Below are 14,024 nucleotides of genomic sequence, written 5' to 3'. Positions count from 1 at the left end.
TAGAGACTTCAACATTTTATCCTGGCGCATTTCTAGAGTTGTTGAAACGACTGCAGCCACTCAATCGTGCCCAGCCTATACTGTAGCCGCTGCCTCAGCCAAGGCCGCACTTTCCTCCTCGCCTGCATACATACTTAGTAATAAGTAAACATAAGGTACACGTCTGCTCTGCACCTACATCCAAGCCACTCGAACACGGCGAGGTACGGCTTTACTTTTGAAAGATTAGAAACTCACCGTATAAGTAGGGCAACCAAATCAATAACAAAATATGTAATTCAAGTTTTCGACCTTTCGATACGTACCTAGACTCTACTAGATTGCACGGTCTTACTATGTTAGAGAGATAAGTAGCTAATTTTGTTTACCGTCGACTCGCTAGAGCAATAAGATGCTCACTCTTCTTAAGGACATGAATCTTGATCGATGACTGCGAATTACTCGAAGACAATCCACGCCGCAAACGCTACAAGTCACCGCGTGCGCCTCCTGAATTGGTTCACCGATACTACAGAGAAAATCATGAACTACCTCACTAAGAGGTAAGCCTGCAAAAAGGGAACCCATCTTTCTGATTACTGTCAAGTCTTTGGTGGCCATGGCTCGAACTCGTGTTAAGACTCGTCTTGACTTTTTGACTCAGCAGAAGTTGAGAAAGAAAGCAATTCATCTATTGAGATAATTAGTGGGCATCGTCGATGGCTGAGCTGATTGTCATTTCCAAGGGGAGTTATGTCCTCTTATCCCCTCCATATTGGATCTCAATAGGGGGAAAACAATGTTTCTTCAGCAATCGCGTGGCTCTGGCGTCACCCACCAAAGCCTTTAAATCTGCCGTCAACCACTACCGTAAAATGAAGATCAGCGATCTGGGCCCGTAGAGCCCGCAGCTGGGCGCTGGAGCCCTCCCCCAGCTTGGTGCAGAACTACTATGTGCTCCCGCATCATCAACCCACCTAATCGTACCCCAGCAACACGGATAGGCCACCATAACAAAAAGGGGGGGGTCTTGGCGGCATTCGAATTGACTTTGGGCCTGCAGTAAAGTTTGAACTCAAAAATAATCACTGACTCTGGAGTTGCCAGAAGTTCGACAACTCCCCCAGACGTGCGCTCTTTAGAGTGGAGATGGTTTATTACGGAACATGGGAACGCGGGCCCCCGGTTAATCTCGTAATGAAGAGGGCTGGTTACCGGCGTAGCATTGTGAGATAACCTTAAAACATACACATCGAAGCGCCCGATCCAAGCGCGTGCAGATCAATGTCGGTGTCAACACCGTAAAGTCAGGAAGATGTATGTGTTGTTTAGTCGAGTTATAGAGTTTGATCAACACAACATCTAGTCTGATGTTTGCTCACTATCAGGTTACAGCCGGTTTTTGAAGTTGTTCTTGGCGTTCTTGGCAAATGTCTTTAAAGGTGTTGATGAAACAACGTCGACCGTATCGGTACAAAGCACTCCTGGCTCATTTGCGAGGAATTAGCAGGATGCATGGCTATTTTATGAAATCCATGCACCTCTCCAGAGTACTTCTCATCCTTCCTGTCCGACCAGACGCGATGGTGAAGGCGATGAACTCCAGTCTTCGTATCTCGACTGACGCATATCAATCTCTTTCAACTTTCTGCCATATTGACTAATTTGTCTCTTCGAGACCTCACGTAACGTCTTTTTTGCACCCTCGCCAAGGTGGAGGCAATGTGAAGACTGGACGAACAGGGGAATTACTTCGACGAGTAGCTCTCGGCCGGGAACCACCGGAAACGGCCCGCTTCATCATCTAGTCTAATCAGCGCGGCCGAGAAGACCAGGAGAGTGAGACCAAGTTTATTCGATGCCTCGGTACCTCACCGACGTATTGCGCGTCCCCTGGCTGAATAAATTACTTGCGTCGCGGCTTCTCGAACACTCGATATTCGAGACGAAGCCTGGCTCAGCAGCGGAAACTAAAATCAGCGTTGCAGTGCATGTCACAATGAACCGAGGAAGGCTCGCCTAACGTCAAATGATGCAATAATCCGCTTCATTGGGGTCTGGCCGCCATCAATACTTTACACTGCCCTCCACCTCCCCTACTGCTACTTCTCAGGGGAAAGAGAATGCGGTTCTTGGTTGCATTGTTTCGGCCCCGCCAAAAATCACACTTGAGCCACAAATCTTTTTTCGTGCCCACATCATGTACGTGTATGGTCCAGTCCCCTCGGCTCTGAGTGCCTCTCTCATCTCACGTCACCTTGTGTTTGCTGGTCGCTCCCTGTTCAGTGCTGGTGAGTTCCGAATACAGCGTAGTTTCAGATGAAATAAGCTCCCCACGATCCTTAGCCTCGGGACTGGTGGTGACAGCGGAGGGGGGACTCAATGCGTGTTGGCAAATGCTGTGCGCTCCTGCGGCTCCATCTCGTCGTGGCTTTAGTGTCCCCGAGGTTCCTTTTGCTCAGCATGGAGGATAAGAAAGCCTCGCGAATCCGGCCTCGTACATTGTCTAACAGCCACCCCTGAACTGATTTTGAATTTCTGATTCGGGTGGTGGGGGGATTGTATGCGCTGCGGGATGTCAGGGGGTTTTCGCCAGTCCAACGTGGGTTCCGACCTTGGGAAGCACGGAAGTGAGCTACGGAGCGGCAAAGGATCCCAAACCCGGACGCTAATGGGACTTTTTGTGGTTTCTTGGAATCGCTAGTGGTCTCTGTTAGGCTCGTTTGCTTCGGGACGGACCCGCGTGGCAGGATGGGGTGGACCTGGCAGAATTAATGTCACACAGGACGTACTCCGTCCTGCGTCGATCGGAGCTTTACATTGATTAGGTCTGTGCCACGAACCTCCCTGACCACACCCTCGACGTCCGGGATGCCTCCTCGGATGACCAGCCATCGTTACCCTTTTCAGTAATCGTTGGTTCTGCCATTGGACTTGTGTATGGAGCGGGAAGCCCCCGTCATATATCCAATTCCATGGTTGTTTAGGCGCCCGCATCACCAAAGGGGGGCCATACTACGCGGCCAGTGGTCAATAATCCATGGAATGGCCCAAGTCATCAGTTGTTGATGGCAAGTTGATGGATTCATGAGAATTCGTTGATCCAATGGCGAGGATGGGCTCATCGAGGGACCCAGTTTCCATTTGAGGCTTCAATGGTATATCAACTCGAGGTTACCTTTGTTGTCCATCCGTTCCCTCGTCTTGTTTCCTTCCCACAATCACTCATTCTTTTCCTTCGTTCATCCTCTTCCACACGTTTTTTTTTTCAAGATGTTTGCCAAGTCTTTCTTTCTGGCCGCTGCGGCCCTTGCCCAGCACGCCGCTGCCGTCTCCGTCACCGGCACCCCCGAGGGTTTCGCCTCCGGCGTCACCGGCGGCGGCTCTGCCACGGCCGTTACCCCCACCACCAACGACGAGCTGGTCTCGTACCTCGGCGACTCGACCGCTCGCGTCATCGTCCTGACCAAGACGTTCGACTTCACGGACTCCGAAGGCACTGCTACCGAGACCGGCTGCGCCCCTTGGGGAACCGCCTCCGCCTGCCAGCTCGCCATCAACAAGGACTCGTGGTGCGACAACTACCAATCCAGCGCCCCGTCCGTCTCCGTCACCTATAGCAAGGCCGGTCTCAACCCCATCAAGGTCGGCTCCAACAAGTCCATCATCGGATCCGGCTCCAAGGGTGTCATTGTCGGCAAGGGTCTGAGAATCGCCGGCGCCAAGAACGTCATTATCCAAAACATCAAGATTGAGAACATTAACCCCAAGTACGTCTGGGGTGGTGATGCCATCACTCTCGACACCACTGACAACGTCTGGATCGACCACGTCACCGTGAGTAACATATCTGAGATCTTCTGGTGTCAAAACACCACTAACATCTCAAAACTCAGACCTCCAAGATTGGCCGCCAGCACCTCGTCCTCGGCACCGCCGCCTCCGGCAAGGTGACCGTCTCTAACAGCGAGTTTGACGGCCAGAGCGACTACTCCGCCACCTGCGACGGCTACCACTACTGGGTCAACTACTTCGCCGGCTCCAGCGACACTATCACCTACATGAACAACTACATCCACCACTTCTCTGGTAAGTAAAACCCACAAACCCGAAAGAAACACTGGCAGCATGAAGGCATCAGACAGCTAACAGCACACTAGGCCGTGCCCCCAAGGTCAACGGAAACTCCTTTGTCCACGCCTTGAACAACTACTGGGCCGAGTCCACCGGCCACGGCTTCGAGGTCACCTCTGGCGGCTATGTCCTTGCCGAGGGCAACGTCTTCAACAACGTCGAGACCGTCATCGAGGCCGGTGACAACGGCGCCACCCTCGCCATCACCTCCGCCAACGCCGACGACTGCTCCTCCAAGCTCGGCCGTGCCTGCCAGGCCAACAGCTTCACCAGCTCTGGTACCTTCACCGGCTCCGACACCAGCGTTCTGAACAAGTTTGGCAGCGCCGATATCCCCGACGCCGTCGCCCCCTCTTCCGTCTCCAGCAGCAGCGCTGGCTACGGCAAGATTTAAGTCACTCCGTACTTTTTTGGACTTGACTTTGTTTTTACGCTTTTCTTTTTTAAAAAAGAACCATAAGCCCCGGGTCAAGTTTACCCCCAGTGGTAATGGGATAAGCGGCAGCTTTCAATTCTGTAGATACCTCATCTTCTTTACATCCTGTACAAATGCAAGCATTTCTTGGAAATATCGTTCTGCAGCCCCCCGTGGTGTGTTTCCACTGCATCAAAGTCTTTGCGTGTAAGTGTGATATACGCGCTATAGGCTCACGAGTCAGTTGACTCAATTTTTGGTTCCGATGTGAAAATAAGCAACCCTGGTAAAAACTCTCAGAGTGCCTACTAGTACGGATACCCGCTGTGTGCGAGCAGCGATGCCCAAGTGGTACGTGCGCTTCTCTGCCTGGGGGCGATTTGCCGCGTGGTCAATCCACCGAGTTTGATTAAACTGGGCAGATGGAACTGCTCGGCAGGGAGAAGCAATTTTCTCCCCATCCCTTCTTGTTTCGACTTGAAGACAGTAAGCAATGCCAAACTTGCCATTCATCTCAGCTCCGGTCGTAACAAGCCTGATTGACGCGTGACAGGATTGAAATTTTGGTCTCAATCATGGAAGAGATCAACATGTACTGACAGTTGACATTACTACCCTGGGCAGAAGTGTCGACGCCTTGGAGTTGTGAACTTCCAAAATTAGCGAAAATTTCTTTCTTCAAAGTAGATATCATTGGAAGGCAATCGCTGCCTGTTGATCGGTCTGGTTTTTCGTTTAGTCAACTTACTGCGACAACTGTACGGCGGGCCCTGCTCAAAACCAGTTAGCGCTAAGGGACATGTGTCAAGCACGAGCATTAATACCAAGAACAGGGAAGAGTCTCAGAGCGACTACAACGCCAAACAGACGATGACATTAGCAATATACTCGCAGGCTCAATTGTTTCATAGTCGGCTGAACACCGGTCGAGAAGCCAGCGAAATCTTTTCTTTTGCCTATAGCATTGTAAATGCCGCTGGAATACGGACAGACGATAGGCTCGCGTACTGACAGCTTTTGCAGCCATGATTTGATTTTCCGCAATGGCATGATCTGCCAGATTCCGGGACACTTTTGCCAACACAGCAGCAGCTTCCCTGGCCGCTAATTTATTCAGTCGAATGGGGAAGCGCTTAATGAGTTAACCACACCATTTGTAGTTCCCTCCACGCTAGTACCAGCTACAATGAGTTTTCGAGAACAACAATCCCGCGGAACGAGATTTGATTCTCGTACAATTGCCATAACTGATGATATAAAACTGGTCATAGAGCGACAAACCCCAAGACTTGATCTAAGCTATAACCCATGGGTCAGTGCGATGCTTCTCAAAACATGTTGCCAGTAAAAGTCTCTGCTGTCCTATTGAGCTCATACCATGGCTGGCATCAAATTGCATTTGGAAAACGAGAAACCGAACAAAGCTTGCTAGTCCCTTGCTATCAAAGGGCCACCGGACACGCGTCCGCATCACGTACTGCTGATATTGCAAACCAATTCCCGCATATCCGACAACATACCAAGCTGGTCCGCCGCTGTTTCCCGTTAGTGCCGGTTGGTAATTGACCTCAACACTCCGCGAGGTCGCCATGTCGTCGACGAAGCATCCCCAGATCCAGATGGTCAACGAGCGCGGCGGGCTTCGGGTTGGAGAAGCCAAAGTTGTTGTGGATGTCCATACGGTTTCCGGCGCCGCAGTGTTCGGAGGAGCTCCCGGAGCAGGCGAAGCCGCACTCCCTCTGGTTGACTGCGACGATTTGAGCCTGGGAGTTGTTGTCGCAGTAGCAATCTCTCTCCCGTACTCGACACCAGAATGGCTATACTTTGAGCAGAACGAGCTGCATTTCTCGACCTTCATGGTGTCGTCCGCAGTTGCTGGCCCTCTCAATGTGCACTGACTTGCTACTGAATTGGTGTAGCAGGCCAAGTGCGTCATCGTGTGTGTGTGTGTGTATGTGTGTGCCATTCCGGGTCTGGATCAGGGAGAAGCTGCGAAAGGCTTTCAAAAGTGACAAATTAGAAAGAGGAGTTCTTTGAAACAAATGTTAGCTAAGTTTGTAGCAAAAAGAAGAGAGAAATACATAGAAATAACTGCGAATGGAAGACTTTTGGGAGATTCAAAAAGTACCTCGAGGCAAGGTATTTTCAGAATGATACAACTTCACAATTGTGAAGTCGGGAGTGCTAACATGTGGAGGTTTAGACTCGACCCGATGGCTTGTTGACCCTGCGATAGTAATTCCACATGGCATAAATAGAGTTAAGCCGCTGGGAAGGGCCCTTTCTAGGTCGTACGTATACTGAGAATTACTGGCGAGTAGCCGACGCTCTAATCAGGCACTGTGCTTGTAGTTTTGTACTTTTTGGGGGGGTTAAAGCATCTGAGTCGGTAAGAGTTAGTTCTAATCAAGACCTCTAACCGCCATACGATCCCCATAGGCCGAGTAAGACAAGCACTATCAACGTTTCTAATTCAAGCCTCACTTCATTCACCCTGGAGAAATTCAAATCTCGCTGCCTTTGACATGCCATGAGCACCGCCCCGCCTACCTAAGCGCTACGGAGCGACCTCGAAAGTATCCACATCCGATATGGTGTAGTGGCCAACATGATGCCCTCTCATTCATGAGAGGTTAGGCATAGCCCCGAGTTCGATTCTCGGTTTCGGAATCTTTTGCGCACAATGCTCCACGTGCCTTTTTGATTTTCTGATGGGAATGGAAAATCAACGGTTTTAATAATGTCTTCTTCATTGACGATGCTGAGACGGCTTTGTGTACCGTTGGGTGCCCGCTATGTTGGCCAAATCTGCCCTGCTATATATACATACCTAATACCTTGTGGCGGGATTGGTTGCCGCCGAGACACGAGATATCATATGTTGATATTGATAGAAACGGTCTGCAAATTGACCTAGCCAAGCGCGCATTCCACATCTCCATGTTTTTGCTTCCTTGCCGCTTTGCTCTCTCGTGTCTGCATGGGCCTGTTATCAAAATCTAAAAAAGTTTCTGGAGGGATGGTTTCTTCAGGATTGTCAAACATGATTGCATTCGTTATTATCTTTCACTGTTCCTCAAGGGGCTTCGCTTGGGAACTTCTGGCGTCTCACTCTCGACTGCTTCTTCCCTGGGTATCTCGTTCACAACTCCGCCTAATCTTCCCTCGACTGCATTTCGTCCCGTCATTCCTACCCTGCTTCTGTCTACGGTCACGGGCCAGGTATCACCGCTGAGCCCAGACACCGGACTCGAACGGTCGATGCTCGCCGGCGCCACCCTTGCTCCTCCCTCGGAATCATTCTGTGTCACATACTCGGAGCGAAGGCTCACCCTCATCGTCTTGAGTATCACGCCGCCCTTTGTCTCATACTCTTCCTCGCGCCACGCGTCATCACCAGCGCATGTCATATCCTGTGAATAAACAGAAGACGCCTGCGAAGCATATCCCCCCCTCTCCCTCTCCGACGTCTCAAACAAGATTGGTGTCCCATCCTCCGTAACAGGCCAACTCCGCTTCGGTCTCCGCGGCGCCGCACCGGTGATTAAGCTTCCCAGACCCAGCGTCGGCGGCCCGAGCTGCGCCAGGGTGAGAACCGGGAGGGGCGGCACCGGCATGCGGAGCTTGTTGAGGTGGCTCGAGATGCTGGCGTTCCTGCTCCGCGCCGCGATGCCGGCGGGCGTGCTGGGTTCCGTCCAGGGGTACCCGTGGTACGTCAGGCTCGTGAGGTCGAAGCTCTGCGTCTCGGCGCCGGACTCGAGCGATCTGCGCTTTGCGGTGTTCATCACCACGGACGGGAACAGTCTCGCCAGAAGGGGCCGGAGGGTCGGCGCGCTGGCACAAATGAGCCCGAGGTCGCATTCCAGAACGGTCATGACGAAGAAGCCGAGGGTGTTGCGGACCCCGGCGTCGTCGTCGTTGGGCCGGTAGTGCAGGTGGAGGCTCAGCTGCAGACGGACCATACTGGCGACGATGACAAGAACGCCCAGGCTCATGACACAGGCGAGGGCGATCTTTTGGCGGCGCGGGAGGTCGAGCCTGGCGATGAAGGGGACGACCATGGCGACGAGCCAGGCGTCTGTGGCGGAGTGCAGGCTTGCGCTGGCGATGAGGAGGTCCGGGAAGCGGAAGCACACCTGCGTCGGGTGGCTGAAGAACTGGCCTTGAACGGGGTTGCATTGGAGGAAGCTCATGAGGAGTAAGGGGAAGGTGTAGAAAAGGACGAAGGCGACGGCTGCGCGGGCGATGAGGCGGTCCCTGGGTCGGGGGGAAGAGGAGGCGAAGACGCGGAGGTAGAGGGCTAGGATGGAGAGTTTGGTGAAGACGAGGGTTATTTGGTAGTATATTAGGCCGAGGTAGGTGCGCATGATGTACGGGTTTGCGTCGGTGTCGGCTAGGGAGGAGGAGGAGGATGAAGGGGCGCCGAGGAGCGAGGGGGTGTTTGCGGTGATGCTGTAGACTACGCAGAGGGTCGTCGAGAAGACCCAGGCGATGAGGATGAGTGTGTCCTCGAGGAACCATTTGCAGGTGACCCAGAGGCGGGAGGCGAAGCGGGCGGAGGTGAAGAGGGTGCAGAGGGCGTGAGGGAGGAGGAGGCCCATCATGAAGAGGGGGACGTTTGCATCTTGCTGTATTTCGATGTTAGGGAAGTGTTGTTTTTTTGGATAGTAAGGGGGAATAGTATGACGAGGATGTGTGAAGATGGAACATGGACTCACGATTTCCTTGAGGACCGTCGCGGGTATTGTTGTGGACGACGACGATGTGTGAGGATGGGTGAGGTTGAGACTGATGCTGCTAAAGTTTGACATCGTGAATGGAACAACTGCGCGAGTCGCCGAAGGTTTGGTCGGAGATGTTCTTGATGCTTGCGATCGGCCACGCTTGGTGGTCAATGAGGACTTACATGCCTCGAAGACATGGGAGCGGATTCTGGATCCAGACCGACAACGTGAAGGAAGGGGATGAACTTGGCCAGAGAGCAACCACCCACTGCCCAAGAGCAGATCCGGCGTCTTACATAGCGAGATATCAGAGACAACCCAACTGCTGGGTTGGCAAGGTCCATCCTCATCATGCGGGCCAAGTGGAGGATACAGATTTGGACTCGCGGCGAACATGCTAGCCCAGCAAAGACCCTGGAGAAACATCTCCCGAGCCTCGGCCCACCCATCGTCCCCCGGGTGTAGGTTCCGCGTCAAAGAAGAAGCTAACACGATTCGTCGGCGCGGGCGCATTGGCTCCCGGTATGGTGTGGACGTGTGGGTGTGTCTGTCTGTCTGTCTTTGAGTGTGCGTATGTGTGAGTGGGTTTGTGGGCTTTTGGGTTGTCCATGTCTGCATGTGCTCAAAAAGGCAAAAGCAAAGATGAGCGAGTGACAATTGTACACTGCAAGTGTGCCAGATGCAAGTCGCAGGCTAAACGGATGGGATCGCGATTGGGCGGATAGGTGTTTCTTTTGGGGTTCTCGGCGGGAGAGGCCGATGGAGGGGGAGGGGGGTTGTCCAGCTAGTCGGCTTCCTTGAACGGTTCGTGATTGATGTGTCCTGTCACCTCTTCAGCTTCACCTCAGCTGTCATCCCATCTGAGTGAAACGGGGTAGACATATTGGATGGCTATGGATGGTTTCCGCCCCAGTTGGTATGGTGTTTCTGGGACGAAGAATGAAACAGTTCCGGCTGTCATCTCACGATAAACTCCGAAGAAAGAAAGAAAGAGAGAGAGAGAGAGAGAGAGAGACAGAGCATTGAGAGTATGAGGAAAAGAAGAGAAACTAACACACCCCGCGTCGACTACTCCAACTCGAACGAGTTCCCGCACCAGTCGCCGTCGAATTCGTCAATGCGGGGTGAGAGATTCCACACACTCTGCATTTCTTATCAAAGGTTGGTCGAGCGGACGGTGACCCCTCCACACGCTGCAAATCCCGCGACCACATGCTCCCTCTCCCACATCTTCCACATCTCCCACATCACGCAGCGTGGCAGCACGGAGCGCCGTCCGGGACTTTCCCGATCCGGAAGAACCTGGCTTGATTACCGCGCCGATTGGTGGGACCGTCTTGTTTCTTGGCTTTTCTGCCATGCGTTCTGCCATGCATTCTGGCATGCTTTATCCCAAGCTTTGTTGCCGTGTTGGTTCGCCACGCAATCGAAAATTGCCATCCAGAACCCTCTACGGGCGACATGAGCGAGTGGGCGGGTGGGCGGTTGAGCGGATGATGGCGCGGCCGGCCAACGAGACTTGCTGGCGATGGTGACGACGACGACGACGACAACGGCATTTGCATTTTCTGCCCATCTCCAGGTCAGGTCATGGATCTGCTCGTCCATCCACACTCTTTTCTTCGAGGTAATCCCTGACACGGCTGCTTCCTGCATCCTCGGAGCTTCTTCTTTGCGTACTCTACCTCCAAAATCCACTCGGCCAATATCTCTTAGGACAGATATGCCAATAGGTCCGAGTTTCTCTTGCGCAGAAGCGGCACCGATCAGCAACAGAGTATCTACATGTAGACTTTCGGTCCGTCTTTCACGCCCTGTGTTCTCCATCTCTGTGGCGGCGCCGATTGCTCACGCTGCGAAAGGTTCATGTTCAATAGGAGCTTATTAATGACGGCGAATGCACTTTCCAGCATCTAGTAATCTAGCTCAGGATCGAGGCCGTGCGGGGATATCTCTAGAGAGCTCACAGAACTCTACGAGAACTCTTCGGTCCGGTTCAAAAGCTCGATTTGATGCTGCGAGGGGTTGGCGAGATCTGCACTGGGTGGTTTTTTTGGCCGTGTCTGGCCCTGTGCGATGTCACCGTGCTGCCGCCGCCAGCTGTAACCTTGTCATTCTGGCCGAGGCCATGCGACGGATTGGGGAATGCACCTCGTGAAGCTTCGAGTGAGACCATCATGGCAACTCCCTAGGTGTGGATGATAGAATCCGAGGCACAATACAGTTGTGTCCTTTTGCAAATCTTGATACTACCTGCCCTTCAACATTCTTTGCTTCCAGTCTCTACTTCCAGCCTCTGCTGCGCGCTTCGACAGATGCGAATCCTCATCAGTGGCCGCGTCCCCACTCTGATCGGCAATACGGAGTACAGCGTCCTTGTAAGCCTCATCATGGCTACACACCTTGGCGATGACTCTGGTTCACGGTGCATTCTTGGCGACGTGGAGAAATATGACACGCTTGAGAGCATGAATCGGGACTCATAACAGGAAGTCTTGGAGTTGGAAATGGGAATTTCCCTTTCCTTTGTGTCGTAATTCGACGTATCGCGACACTGACTGATCACAAAATGACTCCAAATCAGGAAATTTGAGAATAAGTCCAGGCCTAACCAGCACCAACATCCACTTACAGCAGAAAACATCATCTCTCCACATCCGCGATAAATACTTCAACCCGCGCTGTCAAGATTCACTCGATCCGCAAGGCAACTAGAGATTCCATCTCCAAAACCCCCTCAAAAGTGCTTCCCGACTCTCTTCCATGCAGCCCGACGAAACCGCCCGTGAGATCCGCACCTGAAGCCGCCGTCGGATCTGAACCGTCACCTCATCACCCCTCAATCTCCTTAATCTTCTCCAAAACCCTCAAATACCCGGGTTCCCTCTTGAGCCGTTCGACGTACTCAAAGAGCACAGGATGCGCCGCCCTCGCCGAACCGCCGGGCCAGCTGCCCACCGAGTCCCACACATTCTCGGCATCGGCCGCGATGAACGCGAAGCTGATGAGTATGTCCGCGGCCGTGAGTTCCGGCCCACAGAGGAACCCGCCGCCGCCGCCGCCACCACCACCGCTAGACGCTGACACCCCGGGCGCGGTCTTGAGGTAGTTCTCGAGCATGGCGAGGTGCCTCTGGGCGTTTGGGAAGATGGCGAGTGAAAAGATTTTGGAGGCGACGGCAGAAGTGATGGGGCGGATGAAAAAGGGGATGTTGGATGATTTCAAGACTGCATGTAATAATTTTGCGTTAGACTGTTGACATTGGAAGGGGAAATCCCGGCTTCAAGGTAGCATGATATTTTCCATCTTACCGTTGATGAGAAGAAACTGCACAATGATGGGCAAGAAGCTGCCCTCGATGTAGTGCAACAGATACCAGAATCGTGCATACGCCTGCGTCTCACCCCCGACTTTGCCCTCCCGTCCGGGCTTCCACCGCGGCGGCACGAGGCTCGGTTTTCTGTGCGCAAAGTGCTCGACGAGGTACTGCGTAATGTATCCGCTCTCGGCGAGCAGGATGGGCTGCTCCGGCTCCGCGCCCGGGTCGTCGCTCGGCGTGGGCGTGATTTCCAGCACGGGCGCCTTGCCGAGGGGGTGGACGCGTTCGAGCTCGGGGGGCGCGAGGCGGTTGGGCGCGCGGCGGAAGAGTTCTACGGTGTAGGGGATCTTGAGTTCTTCGAGAAGCCAGACGGTGTTTTGGGAGCGGGAGTCGTTGAGCCTTGAGTAGATCAGCTTTCTGGGGATGGGGGGGGGGGGGGGGGGGGGGGGGTGGTGGGGGGGGGGGGGTGGTGTGGTGGGGGGTGGGTGTCAGGGTAGTTAGTTGTTGTTTTTGTTTTTGTTTTGGATGGGGGTGGGGGCGGGGGGGGGTTGGGTGGTGTGGGGGGTGGGGGTGGGGGGGGGGGGGTGTGTAGGTTGGTGGTGGTAGTGGTGGTGATGAGGGGGCGTACCAGTAGAGCTTCACTTTGGGTAGTTCTTCTGTAGTCATGTTGGGAGATGGTTGTGAAGTTGTCAAGGATCGCGTGGTTATGACTTTGGAAGTGAGAGCAGCGGGGTGAGCGAATCTGCTGTGGGCGTGAGGGCTGGTGGTGAGCTTGAGCTTGAGATTCGATGATGATGAGATGCTGCGGATGGATTGGCCTGGGCGGTAGCAGCGTCGTCCGAGAATTTCAATTGCTCTCATGATGGGAATTTGTGTCATGGGTGCGAGACTAGGCGGTGCAAGGCGATATTTATTGTGCCATTTTTTTCTCGGATGTCAAATGTCAAGGCATCACCCCGTCGTCATTTGGTGGGTCAGAGGGAGAGGACTTCTATTTTCTCGAAGCAGAATGGCATGTTTCGTTTCGATTTCTCGCGCACCTTTTCTCCGCATTGTCTCCAAGGTGGACCGGGGGCACAGCTCCAGTATGAAGGCAGTAAGACGGAGATCGGGGCTCCAGAAGGCCGATGTGAGGCTGGCGAAGGAGATTCTGAGGATTATGTAAAGTAGTCACTGGTAGAGGTCTCAATGGCAATTTGGATATTATAATAATGCTTATAGAATTTGGTAACTGGGGGTAACAGCTCCTGTATAAAGGGAGTCAGACGGAGAGATCGGGGCTCTGGAAGGCCGATAGAAGGCGGCGAACGAGATTCCGAGGACCGTGTAAAATACCTTAGTTATTGGCAGAGGTCTCAATGACAATTACTTGGCGACCGAGGGGCTTGAGAAACTTGATTCGAGGTGTCAGCTGGAATGGATTCCGTACAATTATCCAGATGCGGCATGAAGC

General features: G+C 53.2%; 4 protein-coding genes across 4 annotated transcripts; 2 read left to right on the top strand and 2 right to left on the bottom strand.

The window, feature by feature from the left end:
* Nucleotides 1-3,252: 3,252 nt before the first annotated feature.
* On the top strand, nt 3,253-4,507 carry CORC01_08403 (pectin lyase; the record flags this gene model as incomplete). Its single annotated transcript, XM_022620034.1, has 3 exons — nt 3,253-3,816; nt 3,876-4,068; nt 4,140-4,507. The coding sequence occupies 3 exons, from the start codon at nt 3,253-3,255 to the stop codon at nt 4,505-4,507; spliced, it is 1,125 nt and encodes a 374-aa protein (XP_022473491.1).
* Nucleotides 4,508-6,117: 1,610 nt separating this feature from the next.
* Nucleotides 6,118-6,426, top strand: CORC01_08402 (uncharacterized protein; the record flags this gene model as incomplete). Its single annotated transcript, XM_022620033.1, has 1 exon — nt 6,118-6,426. One exon carries the CDS (start codon nt 6,118-6,120, stop codon nt 6,424-6,426), a length of 309 nt encoding a protein of 102 aa, XP_022473490.1.
* Nucleotides 6,427-7,587: 1,161 nt separating this feature from the next.
* Nucleotides 7,588-9,339, bottom strand: CORC01_08401 (uncharacterized protein; the record flags this gene model as incomplete). The annotated part of the gene is made up of 2 exons (XM_022620032.1): nt 7,588-9,156; nt 9,247-9,339. 2 exons carry the CDS (start codon nt 9,337-9,339, stop codon nt 7,588-7,590), a joined length of 1,662 nt encoding a protein of 553 aa, XP_022473489.1.
* A 2,745-nt stretch (nt 9,340-12,084) lies between these two features.
* On the bottom strand, nt 12,085-13,432 carry CORC01_08400 (glutathione S-transferase; the record flags this gene model as incomplete). The annotated part of the gene is made up of 3 exons (XM_022620031.1): nt 12,085-12,479; nt 12,564-12,970; nt 13,200-13,432. The coding sequence occupies 3 exons, from the start codon at nt 13,430-13,432 to the stop codon at nt 12,085-12,087; spliced, it is 1,035 nt and encodes a 344-aa protein (XP_022473488.1).
* Nucleotides 13,433-14,024: the final 592 nt, after the last annotated feature.

This window comes from Colletotrichum orchidophilum (assembly GCF_001831195.1).
Source record: "Colletotrichum orchidophilum strain IMI 309357 chromosome Unknown Scaffold_71.1, whole genome shotgun sequence".
In the NCBI taxonomy this organism is placed as follows: Eukaryota; Fungi; Ascomycota; class Sordariomycetes; order Glomerellales; family Glomerellaceae; genus Colletotrichum; species Colletotrichum orchidophilum.
The sequence above is the reverse complement of the archived record's forward strand: the minus strand, read 5'-3'. Positions and strand labels throughout refer to the sequence as shown.